General features: G+C 24.3%; 1 protein-coding gene across 1 annotated transcript in view; it reads right to left on the bottom strand.

Moving 5' to 3' along the window:
* Window positions 1-16,053, bottom strand: part of LOC123271088 (nuclear hormone receptor E75) — a 178,000-nt gene extending 161,947 nt beyond the window's left edge. Inside the window, exon 1 of the mRNA XM_044737327.1 lies at window positions 15,562-16,053. Coding sequence (XP_044593262.1) covers window positions 15,562-15,784 — 223 coding nt within the window. The 5' untranslated portion in view covers window positions 15,785-16,053. The remainder of the gene's footprint in view (window positions 1-15,561) is intronic.
* Between the last annotated feature and the right edge of the window lie 3,112 nt (window positions 16,054-19,165).

Genomic DNA, 19,165 nt, shown 5'->3' with positions numbered 1-19,165 from the left:
CCTCGGCGCCAACGCCCGGAATCGATCCGACCCCCTCAGACGGGAAGGGGTGCAATGCACCGCGACTTTCCTTTTATTGCTACCCCTGACTCTATCCGCGAACCTTCACATTGAAACTTTCTCACATTTATGCACAAGCTTTTCACAGACACATGCCTTTGCCCCTTGCAGAATCTTATGTATGTTTGCTATCTGTCTGAGAAAGCTCTTCTAGCTTTACCACTTTTTTTTTTTTCAATCTAGAAAATGTGTTGATTGCAATTTTTTTTTTTTTTTTTGGAGAATTTTTATGAAAACTTTCTTTTGTTAACAGAGTGACAATTGTTCACGAACTTATGAATGTTAAATTTAAAATTAAAATTAAAAAAAAATTATTATTAAAGTTTTTAATAATAATGTAAAATAATAAATTTCTAAAATGATCAAAATTTTTTTAGAAAAAAAAGAAATAAATAAAAAATAAATTTACATAGAAAAAAAATTTATTTTGAAAAAAATGGGCAATGTTTTAATAAGAAAATAATAAGTTTGAAAATTTTATTTCTTGCAGAAAAATAAATTTTTCTCACAGTAATTTTCTTTTTGAAAAAAAAAATAATTTTTTATGAAAATTTGCAAGTATTATTCTTTTCGACAAGACAGTTACTGTGAGAAAAATTTTAATTACTTCAGCTAAGAAATAAAATCTCTAGATACATAATTAAGAAATGACCTTGTATCTTGTCAACTATTGATATTTTTAAAGATGTAAGCTTATCCTGATGTTACACTCATCAAAACCTTTCATTTGAGTACCCACATCAATTTTTCATATATTTATATATATTATATATATATATATATATATATATATATATATATATATATATATATATATATATATATATATATATATATATATATATATGTGTGAAAAATATATCAAAAATGCATGTGGGTACTCAAATGAAAGCTCTTGATGAGTGTAACCTCAGGATGAGCTTATATCTTTAAAAATATCAATAATTAAAAAATTACCTTGTATTTTGACAACTACTGACATTTTTAGAGATATAAGCTCATCTTGATATCACACTCATCGAGACCTTTCATTTGAGTACCCACATCAATTTTTCATATATTTTATATATTTATATATTTCACAATTATCATATATACAAAATATATAAAAAATGGCATGTGGGTACTCAAATAGAAGGTCTCGATGAGCATTACATCAAGATGAGCTTATATCTTCATAAATGTCAATAATTAAGATATAATCTTGTATCTTGTGAACTATTGACATTTTTAAAAATATAAGCTTACCCCGACATTACACTCATCGAGACCTATCATTTGAGTACCCACATCGATTTTTCATATATTTATATATATTACATATATAAATATATAAATATATATCAAAAATGCATGTGGGTACTCAAATGAAAGCTCTTGATGAGTGTAACATCAAGATGAGCTTATATCTTCAAAAACGTCAATATTTAAGAAAGTACACGGGAAAATATTTCTGGGAAAATTTACGATACAACTATTGTAAAGCTGGACTATACTTTTATTACTATTAATTGTCAAATATTTTAGAAGAAAAAATACTATTTATTCATGAAAAAATACAATATTACTATTGTAAAAAGTAAGAGATGAAAATTTCCAGTGCTGCCTCTGTATCTTTCCAATAGAACTATAGCAAATTTTACAATAGTTGAATTGAAATGTCTCTCAATTAGTGTGAGTGATGGCCGTGCACAGCGCTAGACTCCGAGTTTATGTAAATGTTAAAGGATATGAGTCTTAGTTTACCTTGGATAGCGTAAAGGGAGAGTCTCTGGCTGCCAACACAGAGTTCTGGGTTCGATTCCCAGATAGCACGAAAATTGTCGGTCTCTGTTTTCGATTACTGTGCAGGTACCAATTAGTCCAACCTTCTATCTCTCTCCCTCCCTTATATTTCTTTTAAAAATACCAACTGTGAATTTTTACAATAGTTGAATTGTAAAGTTCTCAAACACATATTGTATAATTTGCTCTATAGTATTCGACTTTTTAAGACTCTTGCTAGTCTTATTTGTTGGATAAAATTTACAATAGTAGATCGTAAAAATTACTAAATGAGAAGTATAGTCCACCGTTACTATTTTATTTAGTAAAAATTACAATAGTAAAATAGTAAAAACTCCTTGAATTTTCTTTCCGTGTACAGTTCAATTTAACAAAAGTCATTGTTTAATAAAGAAAAATTTTATTTATTTATAGTTGACAAAAGGCAGTCACATAGTGACTGCAAGGTTGCTAGTATATTTCCAAAAAAGTTGTAACTCAAGAATAAATCAATTTTTTTTCCTTTTATTTTAGTCGTAACACATCTTTGTACATCGAATAGCGAAAGAGTTTGCAAAAGCAAGTGCTAATTGGTACATCGCGTAGTACGGTCGGCATTGTTAAAGTTGTGCTGAGTAGAGCGTGACTATGAGTCTGGGATCGCGTTAACCAGACAACCCCTCTTACTCTACACCACCCTTTGGACCGCTCGTTTTAATTCTGTCTCCCTTTACTTGTCGTTTGTATGCTCGGCTGCTTTGACTCACTTATGTCACTAGCCCCCAAATTTTAAAAATCTCTTTTGATGTCACCCATTAATTAATTTCTTACAATGAATAAACAAACAAATAATAATTAAATTAATTGAATGTTTGTTTTAATTGAAATTTTGATCATCGATTTTTTAAAATATTTTATTTTATTTTGTTTTAAACTGCAATGAATTTATGTAATGCAGTAAAGATTATTAGAAATCTATGACAATGAGGGTTGTTGAAAATATAAAAATAGTAGACAAAGCATAAAAAAGAGTGGAAAGGAACAAAGTGGTAAGAACTGAGTAGAGGGTAGTTTATAGTATATAGAATACAGTAAGTGGAGGGTTCAGTGTCTCGCAATGACCCCTGCATACTGCAAAGGTGGAATGGCCTAGTCCCCCTTAGGTTCGCGAATACGAATACACCCTCGCCATAAATCTACTTCTTTTATTCTTGTACTCCTACTTGCAAGCACATTGTCGTTTTTCCAAGCTTAACCACTCTAACTCTTGTCACATAACTCAGGGTTGAAGAATTACAAGTTTATTTCGTTAATGGGTGGACCAAAATATTACTTTCAATGTTTTATCATTATAAAATTAATTACTTTTTTTAATCAAAGAAATATTTGGTAATTATACAGAAGTATCTGTGGGGGCTCTACCTGTTTTAGATTAAATTGAAATAAAATAAAGAATTGAAGAATTGATTTTTTTGAACTATTATTTTTTTTGTCATCTCAAAATGTCAATAATTAAGAAATGACCTTGTATCTTGTGAACTATTGACATTTTCAAAGATATAAGCTCATCCTGATATTACACTTATTAAGACCTTTCATTTGAGTACCCACATCAATTTTTCATATATTTTATATATTTATATATATTATATATATATGAATATATGAAAAATTCGTGTGGGTACTCAAATAAAAGGTCTCGATGAGTGTAACCTTGAAATGAGCTTATATCTTTAAAAATGTTAATAATTAAGATATGACCTTATATTTTGTCAACTACTGACATTTTTAGAGATATAAGCTCACCCTGATGTTACACTCATCGAGACCTTTCATTTGAGTACTCACATCAATTTTTCATATATTTTATATATTTATATAAATATTATATATATATATATATATATATATATATATATATATATATATATATATATATATATATATATATATATATATATATATATGAATATATATTTTATATTTGAATATATGAAAAATATATGAAAAATTCGTGTAGGTACTCAAATGAAAAGTCTCGATGGGTATGTCATCGGAATGAGCTTATATTTTTAAAAATATTAATAACTAAGGAATCATATCGTATCGTCTAAACTAATGATATTTTTAAAAATATTAGCTCATCTGGATATTACACTCATTAAGACCTTTCATTTGAATACCCACATGAATTTTTCATATATTTTATATATTTCACAAATATCATATATACAAAATATATAACAAATTCGTGTGGGTATTCAAATAAAAGTTCTCGATGAGTGTAACCTCAAGATGAGCTTATATCTTTAAAAATGTCAATAATTAAGAAATGATATTGTATTTCGTTAACTAATGATATTTTAAACTATATAACCTCATCTAGATAAAACACTTGTCAAGACCTTTCATTTGAGTACCCACATGCCTTTTTCATATATTTGATATATTTTATATATCTCATAAATATCATATATATATATATATATATATATATATATATATATATATATATATATATATATATATATATATAATATAAAATATATGAAAAAGTCATATGGGTACTCAAATGAAAGGACTCGATGAGTATATCATCGAGATGAGCTTATATCTTCAAAAATGTCAACAATTAAGAAATGACATTGTATTTCGTTAACTAATGATAATTTTAATTATATAAGCTCATCTAGATCTTACACTCATCAAGACCTTTTATTTGAATACCCACATGAATTTTTCATATATTTGATATATTTTATATATTTCACAAATATCATAAATGTAATAACATATATGAAAAATTCGTTAGGGAAAAAAATATTAAAAAATATCAATTTTTCTGTCAACATCCATAAGACAACCCAAAGTACCAAAATTTTTAATCTTACATTAAAAGTATATAAATCTTTTATCATAAGTATGTTATTAAGCGACAAAGCTTGTTATTATTTATATAAAAATCGATACACCTATCGTAAGAGATAGTGAAAAGTAAAAGTAATAAAAGTAAACAACAAGCCAGCTGCAACTCATCTTACATGCATAAAATAATATATTGTGTGAATAATATGAGGAGACACGAGGGATTTTAAGATTCTTAGTACTTTCTACGCCTATGAACGGGCCCTGTTGCCCTCGAAAGAGTCTCGATTGTCGAGTAGTGGGGAAACCAGACACAACATCCGATAAAAGCTACCAACCATTGCAGCTTATCATCGGATAGGACGTTTTTCTCTTCAATAAATCAAAGGAAGATCCATATGTGGGTTGTCGGGTTCATTATTCACGCAAACTCAGTAGCACGAAGGTAAACGTGATTTTCCTTTTATGTACTCCTTTTTTTTTTAAATCTGACGGTATATGTACTAATTTAATGACGAGAAAAGAATAGACGATCAGTTCATGCTCATACGAATACATAAATGTTTTTATCTTTATCTTAACTTTTCATTTTTGCAACGACGATTAAATCCCACACGCGATCTCATGTCTCCAGACTTAATCGAGGCTACTAAGTATCGCACTTTCCAAGCATTTATATGGATTTATTCACCATTAGAAAGTTAATTATAATAATGAAGAGTAAATTGTCTAATTGCGAATAGAAAATCAAAAATTCTATTTTTTTTTAAGGAGAAAAATAAATTGTTTACTTTTGTTGTAATAAAAATTTGGAAATTTTTGAACTTTAAATGATGAAAAATCACCAAAATATTTAATTTTTATACTTTTTACCATTTTTATTATAAATCCGCCGTGAAGAAGAACAATTTAGAAGGAAAAAAATTTAAGAAGATTAATTTTTAGATTTTTTACACTCAAAAATACACTGATAGAAGTATTTAGTTCTATTTAATAAGATTTAGTCAGTTACTAAATGATTTAGTAACAAACCTTTAATTACCAAATATTTAGAAATAGTTACTAAATAATTTATCAAAGCCCATTTATTTCCACCGAATAAATATTTAGTAGTATTTAACAAATGATTTATTGCTACGCAATAAATCGTTTATTGGTATTAAAGAAATTCATTTTGTAACTAATTTTAGCGTACAACCTAACTTTTTTACTCAAACTAAATCAAAATAATTAAAATAAATAATTTTAAGTAAAAATATGAGGTATTTTCAAGAAAATAATCTTATTAAATTATAATTTTTTATTTGAGACATTTATAAAATTTAAAATTAAACAAGTTTTTAACATATCAATAATAGACTTATTGAAAAATTTAAACGAAACTCCACTGAGAAATAAAATATAAGCCATTTGGGAGTATGTGTGTTTTCAAAGAGAAGATAAATCTCCCAGATTCGAGCTGAATAAAATAATCTCAGTTAATAAGTTATGTATCGAATTGGAATTAAAGCACAGCCATCTACCGACAATAATTACCAAATAAATATTTAGTACCTACTACTAAATATTATTTGGTGGAAACAAATATTTATTTTGATGTAATAAGGCTTTGTTTATATTAATATAATTTATTTAGAATAAAAAATAATTTATTAAACTGTAACAAATAATATTGATGGGTAAAAAATATTTTTTTCTCCCAAATAAATAATAAAAATTTTGTTACTAAATCAGTTTAGTACTCCGTAGTAAATTCTATTATCAGTATAGTTACTAAATGATTTACTAACAAACCTTTAATTACTAAATATTTAGTAAAAGTTACTAAATTATTTATTAAAGCCCATTTATTTCCACCTAATAAATATTAGTAGTATTTAACAAATGATTTATTGCTACGCAATAAATCGTTTATTGGTATTAAAAAAATTTATTTTTTAACTAATTTTAGCGTACAACCTAACTTTTTTACTCAAAATAAATCAAAATAATTAAAATAAATAATTTCAAGTAAAAATATAAGGTATTATAAAGAAAATAATCTCATTAAATTATAATTTTTTATTTGAGACATTTATAAAATTTAAAATTAAACAAGTTTTTAACATATCAATAATAGACTTATTGAAAAATTTAAACTAAACTCCACTGAGAAATTAAATATAAGCCATTTGGGAGTATGTGTGTTTTCAAAGAAAAGATAAATCTTTCAAAATCGAGCTGAATAAAATAATCTAAGTCAGTGAATAGGTTATGTATCACATTGGAATTAAATCATAGCCATCTACCGACAATACTTACCAAATAAATATTTAGTACCTACTACTAAATATTATTTGATGGAAATAAATATTTATTTTGATGTAATAAGGCTTTGTTTATATTAATATAATTTATTTAGAATAAAAAATAATTTATTAAACTGTAACAAATAATATTGATGGGTAAAAAATATTTTTTTCTCCCAAATAAATAATAAAAATTTTGTTACTAAATCAGTTTAGTACTCCGTACTAAATTCTATTATCAATATAGTTACTAAATGATTTAGTAACAAACCTTTAATTACCAAATATTTAGTAAAAGTTTCTAAATAATTCATTAAAGCCCATTTATTTCCACCAAATAAATATTTAGTAGTATTTAACAAATGATTTATTGCTACGCAATAAATCGTTTATTGGTGTTAAAAAATTCATTTTTTAACTAATTTTAGCGTACAACCTAACTTTTTTACTCAAAATAAATCAAAATAATTAAAATAAATAATTTCAAGTAAAAATATAAGGTATTATAAAGAAAATAATCTCATTAAATTATAATTTTTTATTTGAGACATTTATAAAATTTAAAATTAAATAAGTTTTTAACATATTAATAATAGACTTATTGAAAAATTTAAACTAAACTCCACTGAGAAATGAAATATAAGCCATTTGGGAGTATGTGTGTTTTCAAAGAGAAGATAAATCTCCCAGATTCGAGCTGAATAAAATAATCTCAGTTAATAGGTTATGTATCGAATTGGAATTAAAGCACAGCCATCTACCGACAATACTTACCAAACAAATATTTAGTACCTACTACTAAATATTATTTGGTGGAAACAAATATTTATTTTGATGTAATAAGGCTTTGTTTATATTAATATAATTTATTTAAAATAAAAAAATAATTTATTAAACTGTAACAAATAATATTGATGGGTAAAAAATATTTTTTTCTCCCAAATAAATGACTAAAATTTTGTTACTAAATCAGTTTAGTACTCCGTACTAAATCCTTCTATCAGTGTAGGTGGAGCCCCACTTCTGCATAATTACCAAAAAAAGTTTTCTACAATGAAAAAAAAAATTATTGAACCAAGAAAATAATTTTGAAGAGTTTAGCTGTCTTAAATGAAGGCTAAAAATTCTTGAATCAAATAAAATTAAATAATCTTAGTCTTACATTTTCGAACTCAAAAATTATTTCTTCATATAATACTCTATAAAAAGATTTAATTATAGTCTAATCAATGAATCTTAAAATTTGTAATAACCTTTTAATAAAATAGCCGAAGTAATTTGTACATCATTTAACAGATCATTTTATAGAGATATAACGGCTGTAATTTTAAAAAAACAATTTCAATTAATATTTGATTAAAATTAACGATAAAAAAAAATTTACCTTGCGCGTTATAATTCCAGCTAATGTCCATTTTTAAAAGAATTAAATTCTCTTTTTTATTTAATTAATAATTAATAAATCAGCAGTAAAATTTAATTTTTTTTTTTTAAATTCAACAAATTTAATTTTATTTTCCGTATTTAAGAATTCAATTAAATTTTTCTATTAACAAACTATAAAAAATCCACCGAAATAATTTTTTCCATATCTAAAAATTCCCAAAAAATTTAATTTCTTGGTAAAAAAATATTATTTAAAAAAAATCCTTTTTAGTTCTAGGATAAAAATAATATCTTCTCATGATACCCAAGATAAATAATTAAAAAATTAAAATTCTCTGATAAGTATTAAGTATTTATCAGACCCCGAAATAATATTTAATTTAACAAAGAGGAGATTGAAAGTATGGCGGAATGAACCTCTGTATTTATAACGATAAACGATGACGTTAGACACGACCGTGACCATGAGAAGCCGAAAACTGTCCTATACGTGGGTCGAATATGTTTTAAAAGTTGAGCCGCAAGGACAGAGTCTACAGAGTCAGCTGTTTATTTTTTTCAATTATACACACACGCACACAAACACATGTACTCTATATCATATCATTTAATGGGTTGCTATAAAAATCATAAATATTTTTAAAATTAGTTATTTCTTTTACAAGCCGATTCGTATGATTTATCTAATCAAATAAAATTTCGATTTATATAAATCAAATTATTTTTTTTTCACAAATTAATAATTTTTTAATAAAGATAACACCGTCAATTACGATAAAAATCATACTGTTGTAAAGAATGTTTTTTTTTTATGTTTCTTTGCAAAGAAAGTGAAACTGTACATGATGATATTGAGCGTATATAGTATCTTTTGGCGTCACTCGGTCAATGGAGTTAGAGTTGAGCAAAGCAGTGTTATATTATGTGGCTCCAACTTTGGATTGTGCACACCTATTCGAACTGATTTTATTATTATTTAATCGTACCGTGTGTTCTCGAGGTCATTAAAGTTTAAATTGACGGGGGATTTATTAGTAGATCGGAAACACAATCGGGCTCTTGTTGGTAAATTTTATACAATCCGCCAGATACTTATTTTAAAATTTAAACAGAAAAAAAGGTTCACTTGAGCCAAGAAAATATTTTTCTAATTATTTTCTTGAGCGAAAAAAAAATTTTTTTTTGACACAAGAAATTTCACTTATTCCAACAAAATTAATTCTCTTGCTTTAATAAATACGTATCTTGATTCAAGAAAATTTATTTAAGTCAAGAAAATCTTGTTGTTTTAAGAAAATTCAGCCTCTTGCTCCAAAAAATTTAGTTCTTGATAGAAGTTAATTTTCTTGTCGTGAGAAAATTTCTCTCTTGCTCCAAAAAATTAAATATAAAGATAGAAGTTAATTTTCATTAATATTTTTATTGATTAACATGTCAAATAAGAAGATAAAATAATATTTCATCATTTTTTTCATTCAATAGGTATAATTGCACGCTAAAATAATATAAAATGGGTATCAAATAGTCTCGAGAAAAATTTCTCAAGGTAAGAAAATTTTTTTCTCAGCTGAAGTAGGTGGCACTGCTTTCCTAAAGTATCTAAAAATCTTGATCAAATATAAAAATTTATTGTGTCAAGTATTTATGATAATTTGAAATAAGAAAAAATGAGTTCCACCAAGAATAGAATTTAAAGAAAAATTTTTACTTCGGCCAACACAACTTCGGTCTTCCTTCAGGCACCCGAAAATTTTCTTGAGCCAAGAATTTTGTTCTCCAGTCAAGAAATTTTTCTTTCTGTGAATCTCTAGTTGAATAATTAAGAAATGACCTTGTATCTCGTGAACTATTGACATTTTTAAAGATATGAGCTCATCCCGACATTACACTCATCGAGACCTTTCATTTGGATACCAACATCAATTTTTCATATATTTATATATATGTATATATGAAAAATATATCAAAATGCATGTGGGTATTACTCAAATGAAAGCTCTTGATGAGTGTAACATCAAAATGAGTTTACATCTTTAAAAATATCAATAATTAAGAAATGACCTTGTACCTTGTCAACTATTGACATTTTTAAAGATATAAGCTCACTCCAACATTACACTTATCGAGACCTTTCATTTGAGTACCCACATGAATTTTTCATATATATATATATATATATATATATATATATATATATATATATATATATATATATATATATGAAAAATTTATCAAAATGCATGTGGGTACTCAAATGAAAGCTCTTGATGAGTGTAACATCAAAATGAGTTTACATCTTTAAAAACATCAATAATTAAGAAATGACCTTGTACCTTGTCAACTATTGACATTTTTAAAGATATAAGCTCACTCCGACATTACACTTATCGAGACTTTTCATTTGAGTACCCACATGAATTTTTCATATTTTTTATATATTTACATATATTTTATATGTATATATGAAAAATATATCAAAATGCATGTGGGTACTCAAATGAAAGCTCTTGATGAGTGTAACATCAGGATGAGCTTACATCTTAAAAAATATCAATAATTAAGAAATGACCTTGTATCTTGTGCCCGATTGACATTTTTAAAGATATAAAATTACAATAAAATTTTCTAATTCAATCGTTTATTTTATAAGTTTAATCTACAAAAATTTGATTTTTTTTTTTTTCTAATAAAATCCGGAAAGTTATTTTAGCTCGTTTTGTCTTGTAATTTAATTATTATATTGTTAAATATATAATATTTCCTTTCATAAATTGTTAATTTTTTCGTAGACTAGATATTTAAATTTAAAACATCTTTGTATTCTAAAAAGTTGCCAAATTTACGAACATATTTAAAAGTGTAATTTCAACTAATTAAAAAAATTGAAACAAACTTTAATATATTTTTTTTATTAAAATTTTTTTAATTTTCACCAAGTATCAACAAAAAATTTATTGCTTCTAAATTTACAAAAATTATTAATTAAAATTTAATGAATTTTAAAAATAGAAAATTTTTCTCAAGACCTCGATAAATTTCATGAAAATTCAGTACTAATTTAACTGTAAGATAGCGCATGAACGTCCTTAAAAATGAAACAATATTATGAATAATATTATTGAATTAAATCCCAACAATGAGTATTGAATTAAAACAAGTGCATATATATATATATATATATATATATATATATATATATATATATATATATATATATATAAATAAAACACATTGCATATAAACGGTTGAGTATAATTATATCGAGGACTGAAGTCTCAAGTTCACACAAGTCTCATCATTGACCGAGGTCATGATCATCGGATTCAAAAAGTCCGTCATAAATAATTTTTTTTGATAAAAAATCTTTTAAACGATTATTAACATAAATAAAAATGTTTGTTATCATTTTTAATTACCGTTATCGTGTTATGCCGAGTGACATATGAAATAATTGTTATTAAAATAAATGAAAAGAAATATTTTTAAAATAAATAAATAATAATTTTTCCTCTCGACTCAAATAAAATAAAATATACGTTGGCTAAACATTCGTAAATCTATATCTCTCAAGGTTTGTATCTTGTATCACATCATATAATAAAAGATGACCTTTTAGTCTTAAGGCTTAAAAATTCTTCATTTTTTATTCCGGAATTTTACCAAGAATTCAAAGCGGCAGAGTCGGTCAAACGCATCTGGTTAACAACAGTCAACAGACTGATAAAATTCACTCTCATATTCTTCGGTTTTGTTATTTTACTGTCACTTTGTCTCTCTCTTGTATCCAGTAATATTTTTTTTTAAATGTTGCGCTTAATGTTAACGGTCAAGGTGTAAGATGTATATATTTAGTCATTAATGATATATCTATTATAATTTAATAATTATTATTAAAATTTTAAATTAAAAGAAAAAACAACTGAATAATAAATAAATTATTTAGCTATTTTATTTCATCAACCTTCAATGAGATTAATCATGAGCAATATCGAACATACTGATTAATATAACCCTCCGTTTGTTAATCTAAACTTCCTTTAGTATTTCAATGGCAACCTTCAGTACAACTTGAGTAATTTATTTTCTCTATTTGTTATATTAATTTTATTTCCAGAATTTATTTAAATTTTTAATAAAATACTGGAAAGCTTTTTGACCGATTATTGAATAAGAAATCATTAAACTTGGCAGGAGTAAATAATCCTTCGTAAATTGATTCTATTTTTAAATTTAATCATTGAAAAAAAATAACTAAATGATAAATAAATAGGTAGTGTTCGCGCATAAAACTGCCTTATCTCAGGACCCCTCACATATTCAACTAAATAAACTTTACTATAAAGAAATTACTAATAAACGTACAACCAATATAATCGGAGAGATTGATTTAATTTTTTGGTTATTCTTTATTTTAGTTTAGATAACTTATAAGACAGAATTATTAAAATGCAGCTAGGTTAGGGTAGAAAACTAATTATCAACAAAAAATTTCATTTGCTATACTTTAATATAGACCGCAAGAGAGTGCCAAAAGTAAATTATCTAGTTTAATTTTTTTAACCAGTGTTTAGAGTATTCACAGTCAGTCTGATAACCTCCTTCAGTGGATTTTACATGTGTTTCAAATAAACAAACCGATATATTCAATTGGTATTTGTTGTCACTGGTCCCGACTGAATTACCGACATCAGACTGTACTACATGTTTTTAAGTCAAGATGATAAAATTCAAGGCAAAAAATTGTTGAAACAAAACAACTAGCTGTCTTTAAAATAATTTTCTTCGATCCAGATTATCTCTTTAAATTACAAGAAAATTTCTTAATTATCTTGACAAAGTACAATAAAAATAAGCTTTTTGCAGGGCTTGTGCAATTTAATTATTAGACCAAGTTCATATACTTTATATATATTGTTTTAAGCCATCAAAATCCTTATTCTTCACAGGACTCATGTTTTATGTAAATAATGAATAAGATAATTTTTTAAAACAGTGTTTAAAGTATTTACAGTCAGTCTGATAACCTCCTTCAGTGAATTTTACATTTTTTTTTAAATAAACAAACTGATATATTAAATTGGCATTTGTTGTCACTGGTCCAAACTGGATTACCGACATCAGACTGTACTACATGTTCTTAAGTCAAGATGATGACATTCAAGGCAAAAAATTGTTGAAACAAAACAACTAGCTGTCTTCTAAATAATTTTAATAGATTCTGATTATCTCTTTAAAATACAAGAAAATTTCTGAATTATTTTGACAAAGTACAATAAAAATAAGCTTTTTGCAGGGCCAGTGCAATTTAATTATTAGACCAAGTTCATATATTCTTAATGGAATTTTATTATTGCCCACGCATCTATTATAATTCTGCAAGTTTGCAATAATACTAAGAAAATTAATTTTATTTTAAGTGACGATTGGCTCTTTATTTTGTTATTATTTTTTTTTATCATGAAAATGAATATTAGCATTATATTATTGTCTTGAGCTGTCGATCCTAATAATAAATTTAGAAAATAAATTAGATTTTTCTAGAGATATGACCGATAATCTAAGAGCAAAAATTTATGAATTAAATATTAATTATAAATGTTACGAACAACGCTAAAATTTAATAATATAAAAAAAAGAAATTTTTTAAATGAATCTTGGCACGATTTCTTTAAAAATTGATCGTCAATAGCAGCGTAAATTTTATCGGAATAAACTCATAAATTACATACATTTTTATAATTATTTTGTTACTTTATTATCTGCTCTAAGAGTTGCGCTGTCGACTTATAATTAAAAATTATAAATAGATTATTTCTTTGTTTGAAGATTTGAACATTCTTAAAAAGCAACAAAGAATCTAATCTAATCAAGTCACCTAAAATCTTTTAAAGTAACAAGAATACAATGTAAACATATAACACGCAAACAATAATAATGGAATATATTGAAAATTATACGAATTGTTCAATTGTTCCATTAGTTGCAATTGTATTAATTATTTACAAATAAAATTTTAATAATTTTTTATTATTTTAAATGTCAGCTAACTTAATTTTCATAAATTAAGAGAAAATTCATTTAAAAAATAAGTTGTCTGCTTCCCCACTTTTTCCTTGTATAAATAAGTAAGATTAGACAAAAACAGGATCTGGTCGACGTTTAAATGGTCTAATGATGAATCGATGGTATAAAAAAACTTAGTCTGTAGATGTGAAATATCCATCAATCGAGAAAGTTATCAGAAAGTGAGAAAGAGTATCACTTGTCAAATTCGCATGTTGGGTAGCCATTTAAAGACTAAAGTTATCGAACTATACCATTAGCACATACACTGATAGAAGGATTTATTAACTATTAATAATTGAATTTATTTGAAGACAATTATTTAATTTATTCAATTTTAATAAATATTTTTTAACATTCAATAAATATTTATTTGGGAGGAAAGTACATTTATTAGTAGTTAATAAGTATTTATTAATAGTTAACAAATATTTATTAACAGTTAATAAACCCTTATTAAATATAAACAAATCCTTCTATCAGTGCAGTAAAAAATTATAATACTAAAGCCGACGTTTTTAATTTTTTTTAAATTTAATTATAACTAATTAATATTTTTAAAAAATTCCAATTACATTTCTTCAAATTCTTTACAAATGAAATTATTTTAAAATTTGCAATATTTTTTTTAATAATAAAAAATTCTTAAAATTTTTAATGAAAATTAATGTAGCATATATTTAATAATTTAAAAAATTTTATAACAAATAAATTATCGCAAAAAAAATTGAAATTTACAAAAATAAAAAATGCAATTTTTTAAAAATAATTTTTTGGAACCTTTTTGTTAAATAAAATTAAAAAATTATCAAGTGACTACTAACTTAATAAATCACCTAAATATCACTAAAATATCACCTAACTTTAGAATTACCTCAATAAGGTACCAAATATTTTTTTGAAAAAAAAAAAAGTATCAAAAATCATGACAAAGAAGTAAACAGACATTAGAAATTTTTTTAGAATTTTTTATCAATGAAATTATTATAAAAAAAATTTAATAAAAAAATTCCATATGTAAAAATTAAAAAAAAATTTTTTTATTGTTAGTAATTTTTTACAAAAATTAAAAACTAATGAATTATCATCAAATTAATGAATTTAAAAATAATTAAATTCCCCAAAAAAAACTCACCAAGATCAGGAATGGAGCTGGTGGGTTCCTCATGATGACCTTTGCCCTCAGCGGAGGGCCTTGCCCTTGGAGGTGGGGGAGGGGGTGGAGGCCGCATGCTGCTGGAGGTCGAGCTTACTACAACACTTGTTGGCGGATTAATAGTAGTACCACTAACACTTCTGTGTCCTAATTGCGTACCGTGGATCTGGTTGGATCCGCGATTGGGGCTCGAGGGCGACATTAAAACCGTCTCATCTCGAGCAGATTGTCCACCATTTCCTCGTGGACACCATCCATTGAGTACCCTTATAGTACTCCTCACTTCCGCCTGCAACTCGCTTGTATCTCTCGTGTGAGCCACTTTGTATGTTATTTACCCGCAAAGTCGCGGGTTCAATTAATTGTCACTCCGTTTATTTTACACCCTCTAACAATCCTAATTCCTACAAACCCTTTTATGATTTTTCGTCCTTACCTCAACTTATTTTTTAAGTCTTCAATTTATTTTTATTTTTTCAATTTTAATTTTTACAATAATAAAAAATATAGACACTTTTTTTCACTCATAAAATTTTATTAAAATTAGCCGACTTTTTTTTAGTAACTAATTAATTAATTCATTCATTTATTTATTTTTTTATTTTTTAATTCATTTATTAATTTATTAAATAAAAAAAAAATATTTTTAAAAAATTGCACTTAAAGTTTTTAAAATTTTTTAATAAAATAATTTTTTTTAAATATCAGCTAACTTTATTTTAATAATTTTAATCACCATATCCAGAGTTGTTAACAAAATAATTAATAATATTAATTATTAAACACTACACTTAAATATAAAATAATAATTTATAAATTAATAATTAATAAATTTGTAATAAAAAACACGATGCAAGCTCCGTTTGTATCAGTGACAGAGACACTTTTGAAATGAAACGAGGTACACGCGGCTCAATGGCGTAGCCTTGTTTCTATCCCCACTCCGAGATACGCGAATGATGAGAGAAAAAAAGGAACAAGAGGATGTTGCTGCCCTTCACTCTCTTTATACTTCTTGCCCTTTTCTTCTTCCTATTTTTTATTTATTTTTTTTTAGGTCCTTTTACGAATTAATTAATTAATTAATTAATTCAAAAATGATTAAAGTTTATTTTAAAAAATATTTTTGGAGTAAAATATTTGGATTAATTTGTAAAATTTAATATAAAACAGCTGGAAAATTTAAAAATGCGCTTTTATGACCGTGGGGGTCGTAGTCACTGTCAAGTACTCTACTGTCGTGTGTACTGTCACTGCTATAAGGGGAATGCTGCACGGTAAAACATACAACCTTCCTCGGTGCAGGCGAAAGTGAGAGTGTGTCCGGTTAAAGTGTGCTGCATATTCACCGGTGCATGTAAGCTCTCTTTTTTTAGTGTCATGTCCATATTACACCACATGTCCACTATTTTTTTTTTTTTTTTAGTGTTTATTCGTAGAATTTATTTGTAGAATTTATTGGGGGTGTTTTTAAATATTTAAAAAAATTTTTTTAATTTTGACAAATTTGGGAAATTGTAATACGCACGGTGTAATCACTAGCACACGCTTCGGCCAAAGCCGCCCTGCAAACTCAACTTGTACTCTGACTTAATGCTCAAAAGTTACTTATCGCTATATCAGGGTTTATCCCCCTTGAAAACGAAAAGTTGACACGCGTGCGCATATCACCGGCGGGAAGATAGACGCTGGATTGGCTTTAAATTAATTTCGGGTTGTTGTTTGAGTGTTGAAGGGATTTTTTTAGTTTTTTTGGCAAGTTTGAGACGGTTTTTTAATTTTGGAGAAGAAATTTTTGATTAAATTTTATTAATTGGAGTTGAGAAATTTTTTTTAAGTAATTTGATGATTTTTTTATTTTAATATGAAAATTTAGTGATCAAAATTGGAAAATTGTGAGATGATTATTTTTTCATTAATAAATTTTTTATTAAAATAAAAAATTATCTAATTTCTGCTGATTTTTATTCAACAAAATTTTTATAATTTTTTTTTAATTAGAAAATTGTAAGAGAAAAATTGTTTTTTCATTAATTAATTTTTTAAATAGAATAAAAAATTATCAAAATTTTGGCCGATTTTTATTCAACAAAATTTTTATGTTTTTTGTTTAAAAAAAAATTTTTTAAATCAGAAAATTGTAACAGATAAAAAAATTATTTTTGCATTAAATTATTTGTTAAATGAAATAAAAAATTATCAAATTTCTGCTGATTTTTATTCAACAAAATTTTTATATTTTTTTTTATTAGAAAAAAAATTTTTTTTAATTAGAAAATTGTAAGAGAAAAATTGTTTTTTCATTAATTTATTTTTTAAATAAAATAAAAATTATCAAAATTTTGGCCGATTTTTATTCAACAAAATTTTTATATTTTTTATTTAAAAAAAAATTTTTTAAATCAGACAATTGTGAGAGATAAAAAAATTATTTTTGCATTAAATTATTTTTTAAATGAAATAAAAAATTATCAAATTTCTGCTGATTTTTATTCAACAAAATTTTTATATTTTTTTTTATTAGAAAAAAAATTTTTTTTAATTAGAAAGTTGTAAGAGAAAGATTGTTTTTTCATTAATTTATTTTTTAAATAAAAGAAAAAATTATCAAATTTTTGCTAATTTTTATTAAAAAAGATTTTTTTCAAATTAGAAAATTGTAAGAGAAAAATTATTTTTTCATTAATTAATTTTTTAAATAAAAGAAAAAATTATCAAATGTTTAGAAAAATTTCATTTTTAAAAAACTAAATGCAAATTTAAAAAAGTATTTTTTAGTCATAGTTTAAAGATTGAAAAATAAATAAAAAAAAGTGTCGGATAAATTAAATATTGTAGCTTTAATATTAAAACTAACAACAGAACAATTTAAAAAATTTTCATTTAATAAATAAATTATTTAAAAAAAATTTCAAGTATAAAATTTAAAATTTAAAAAGAAAAATCAACATGAACCAATAAAATTTTTAAGAAAATTAATTTAACAGATATTTATCAATTTTGATAATTTTTCTAATAAATAGATTACTGCAAAAAAAAAATGAGAAATTAAAACCGAAATTCAGAAATTTTAAATAAATAAAAAATGCAATTTTTTAAAAATAACTTTTTTTGTTAAATAAAATAAAAAAAAAATTTTCAAGTAACAGCTAACTTCAATATTATAAATTTCCATTTTTTTAATTTTTTTCTTAATTCAAGATAATTTTTTTATTAATTAAAATTCGCTAAAAAATTAAGTAATAAAATTTTTTATTTAATGAAATATAATTTTAAAATTAAAAAAATAGTTTTTTCTTAAAATTAAATAATAATAATAATAATAAATTATTAATAATTAATAATTATTATGAATAATAATTAATAATTTTTATTCATAATAATTAATAATTTTTATGAATAATTATTCATAATTATTATTAATAATGATTAATAACAATTATTATTATTATTAATTATTATCAATAATTATAATTAATTATTAATAATCATTATTAATAATTATTTATAATAATTATTAATAATGATTACTAACAATTATTATTATTAATAATTATTATCAATAATTATTATTAATAATTAT

The sequence above is a fragment of the Cotesia glomerata genome, linkage group LG8, assembly GCF_020080835.1.
Source record: "Cotesia glomerata isolate CgM1 linkage group LG8, MPM_Cglom_v2.3, whole genome shotgun sequence".
Taxonomy (NCBI): Eukaryota; Metazoa; Arthropoda; class Insecta; order Hymenoptera; family Braconidae; genus Cotesia; species Cotesia glomerata.
Note: the sequence above shows the minus strand (reverse complement) of the source record. Positions and strands in the feature narration are given on the sequence as shown.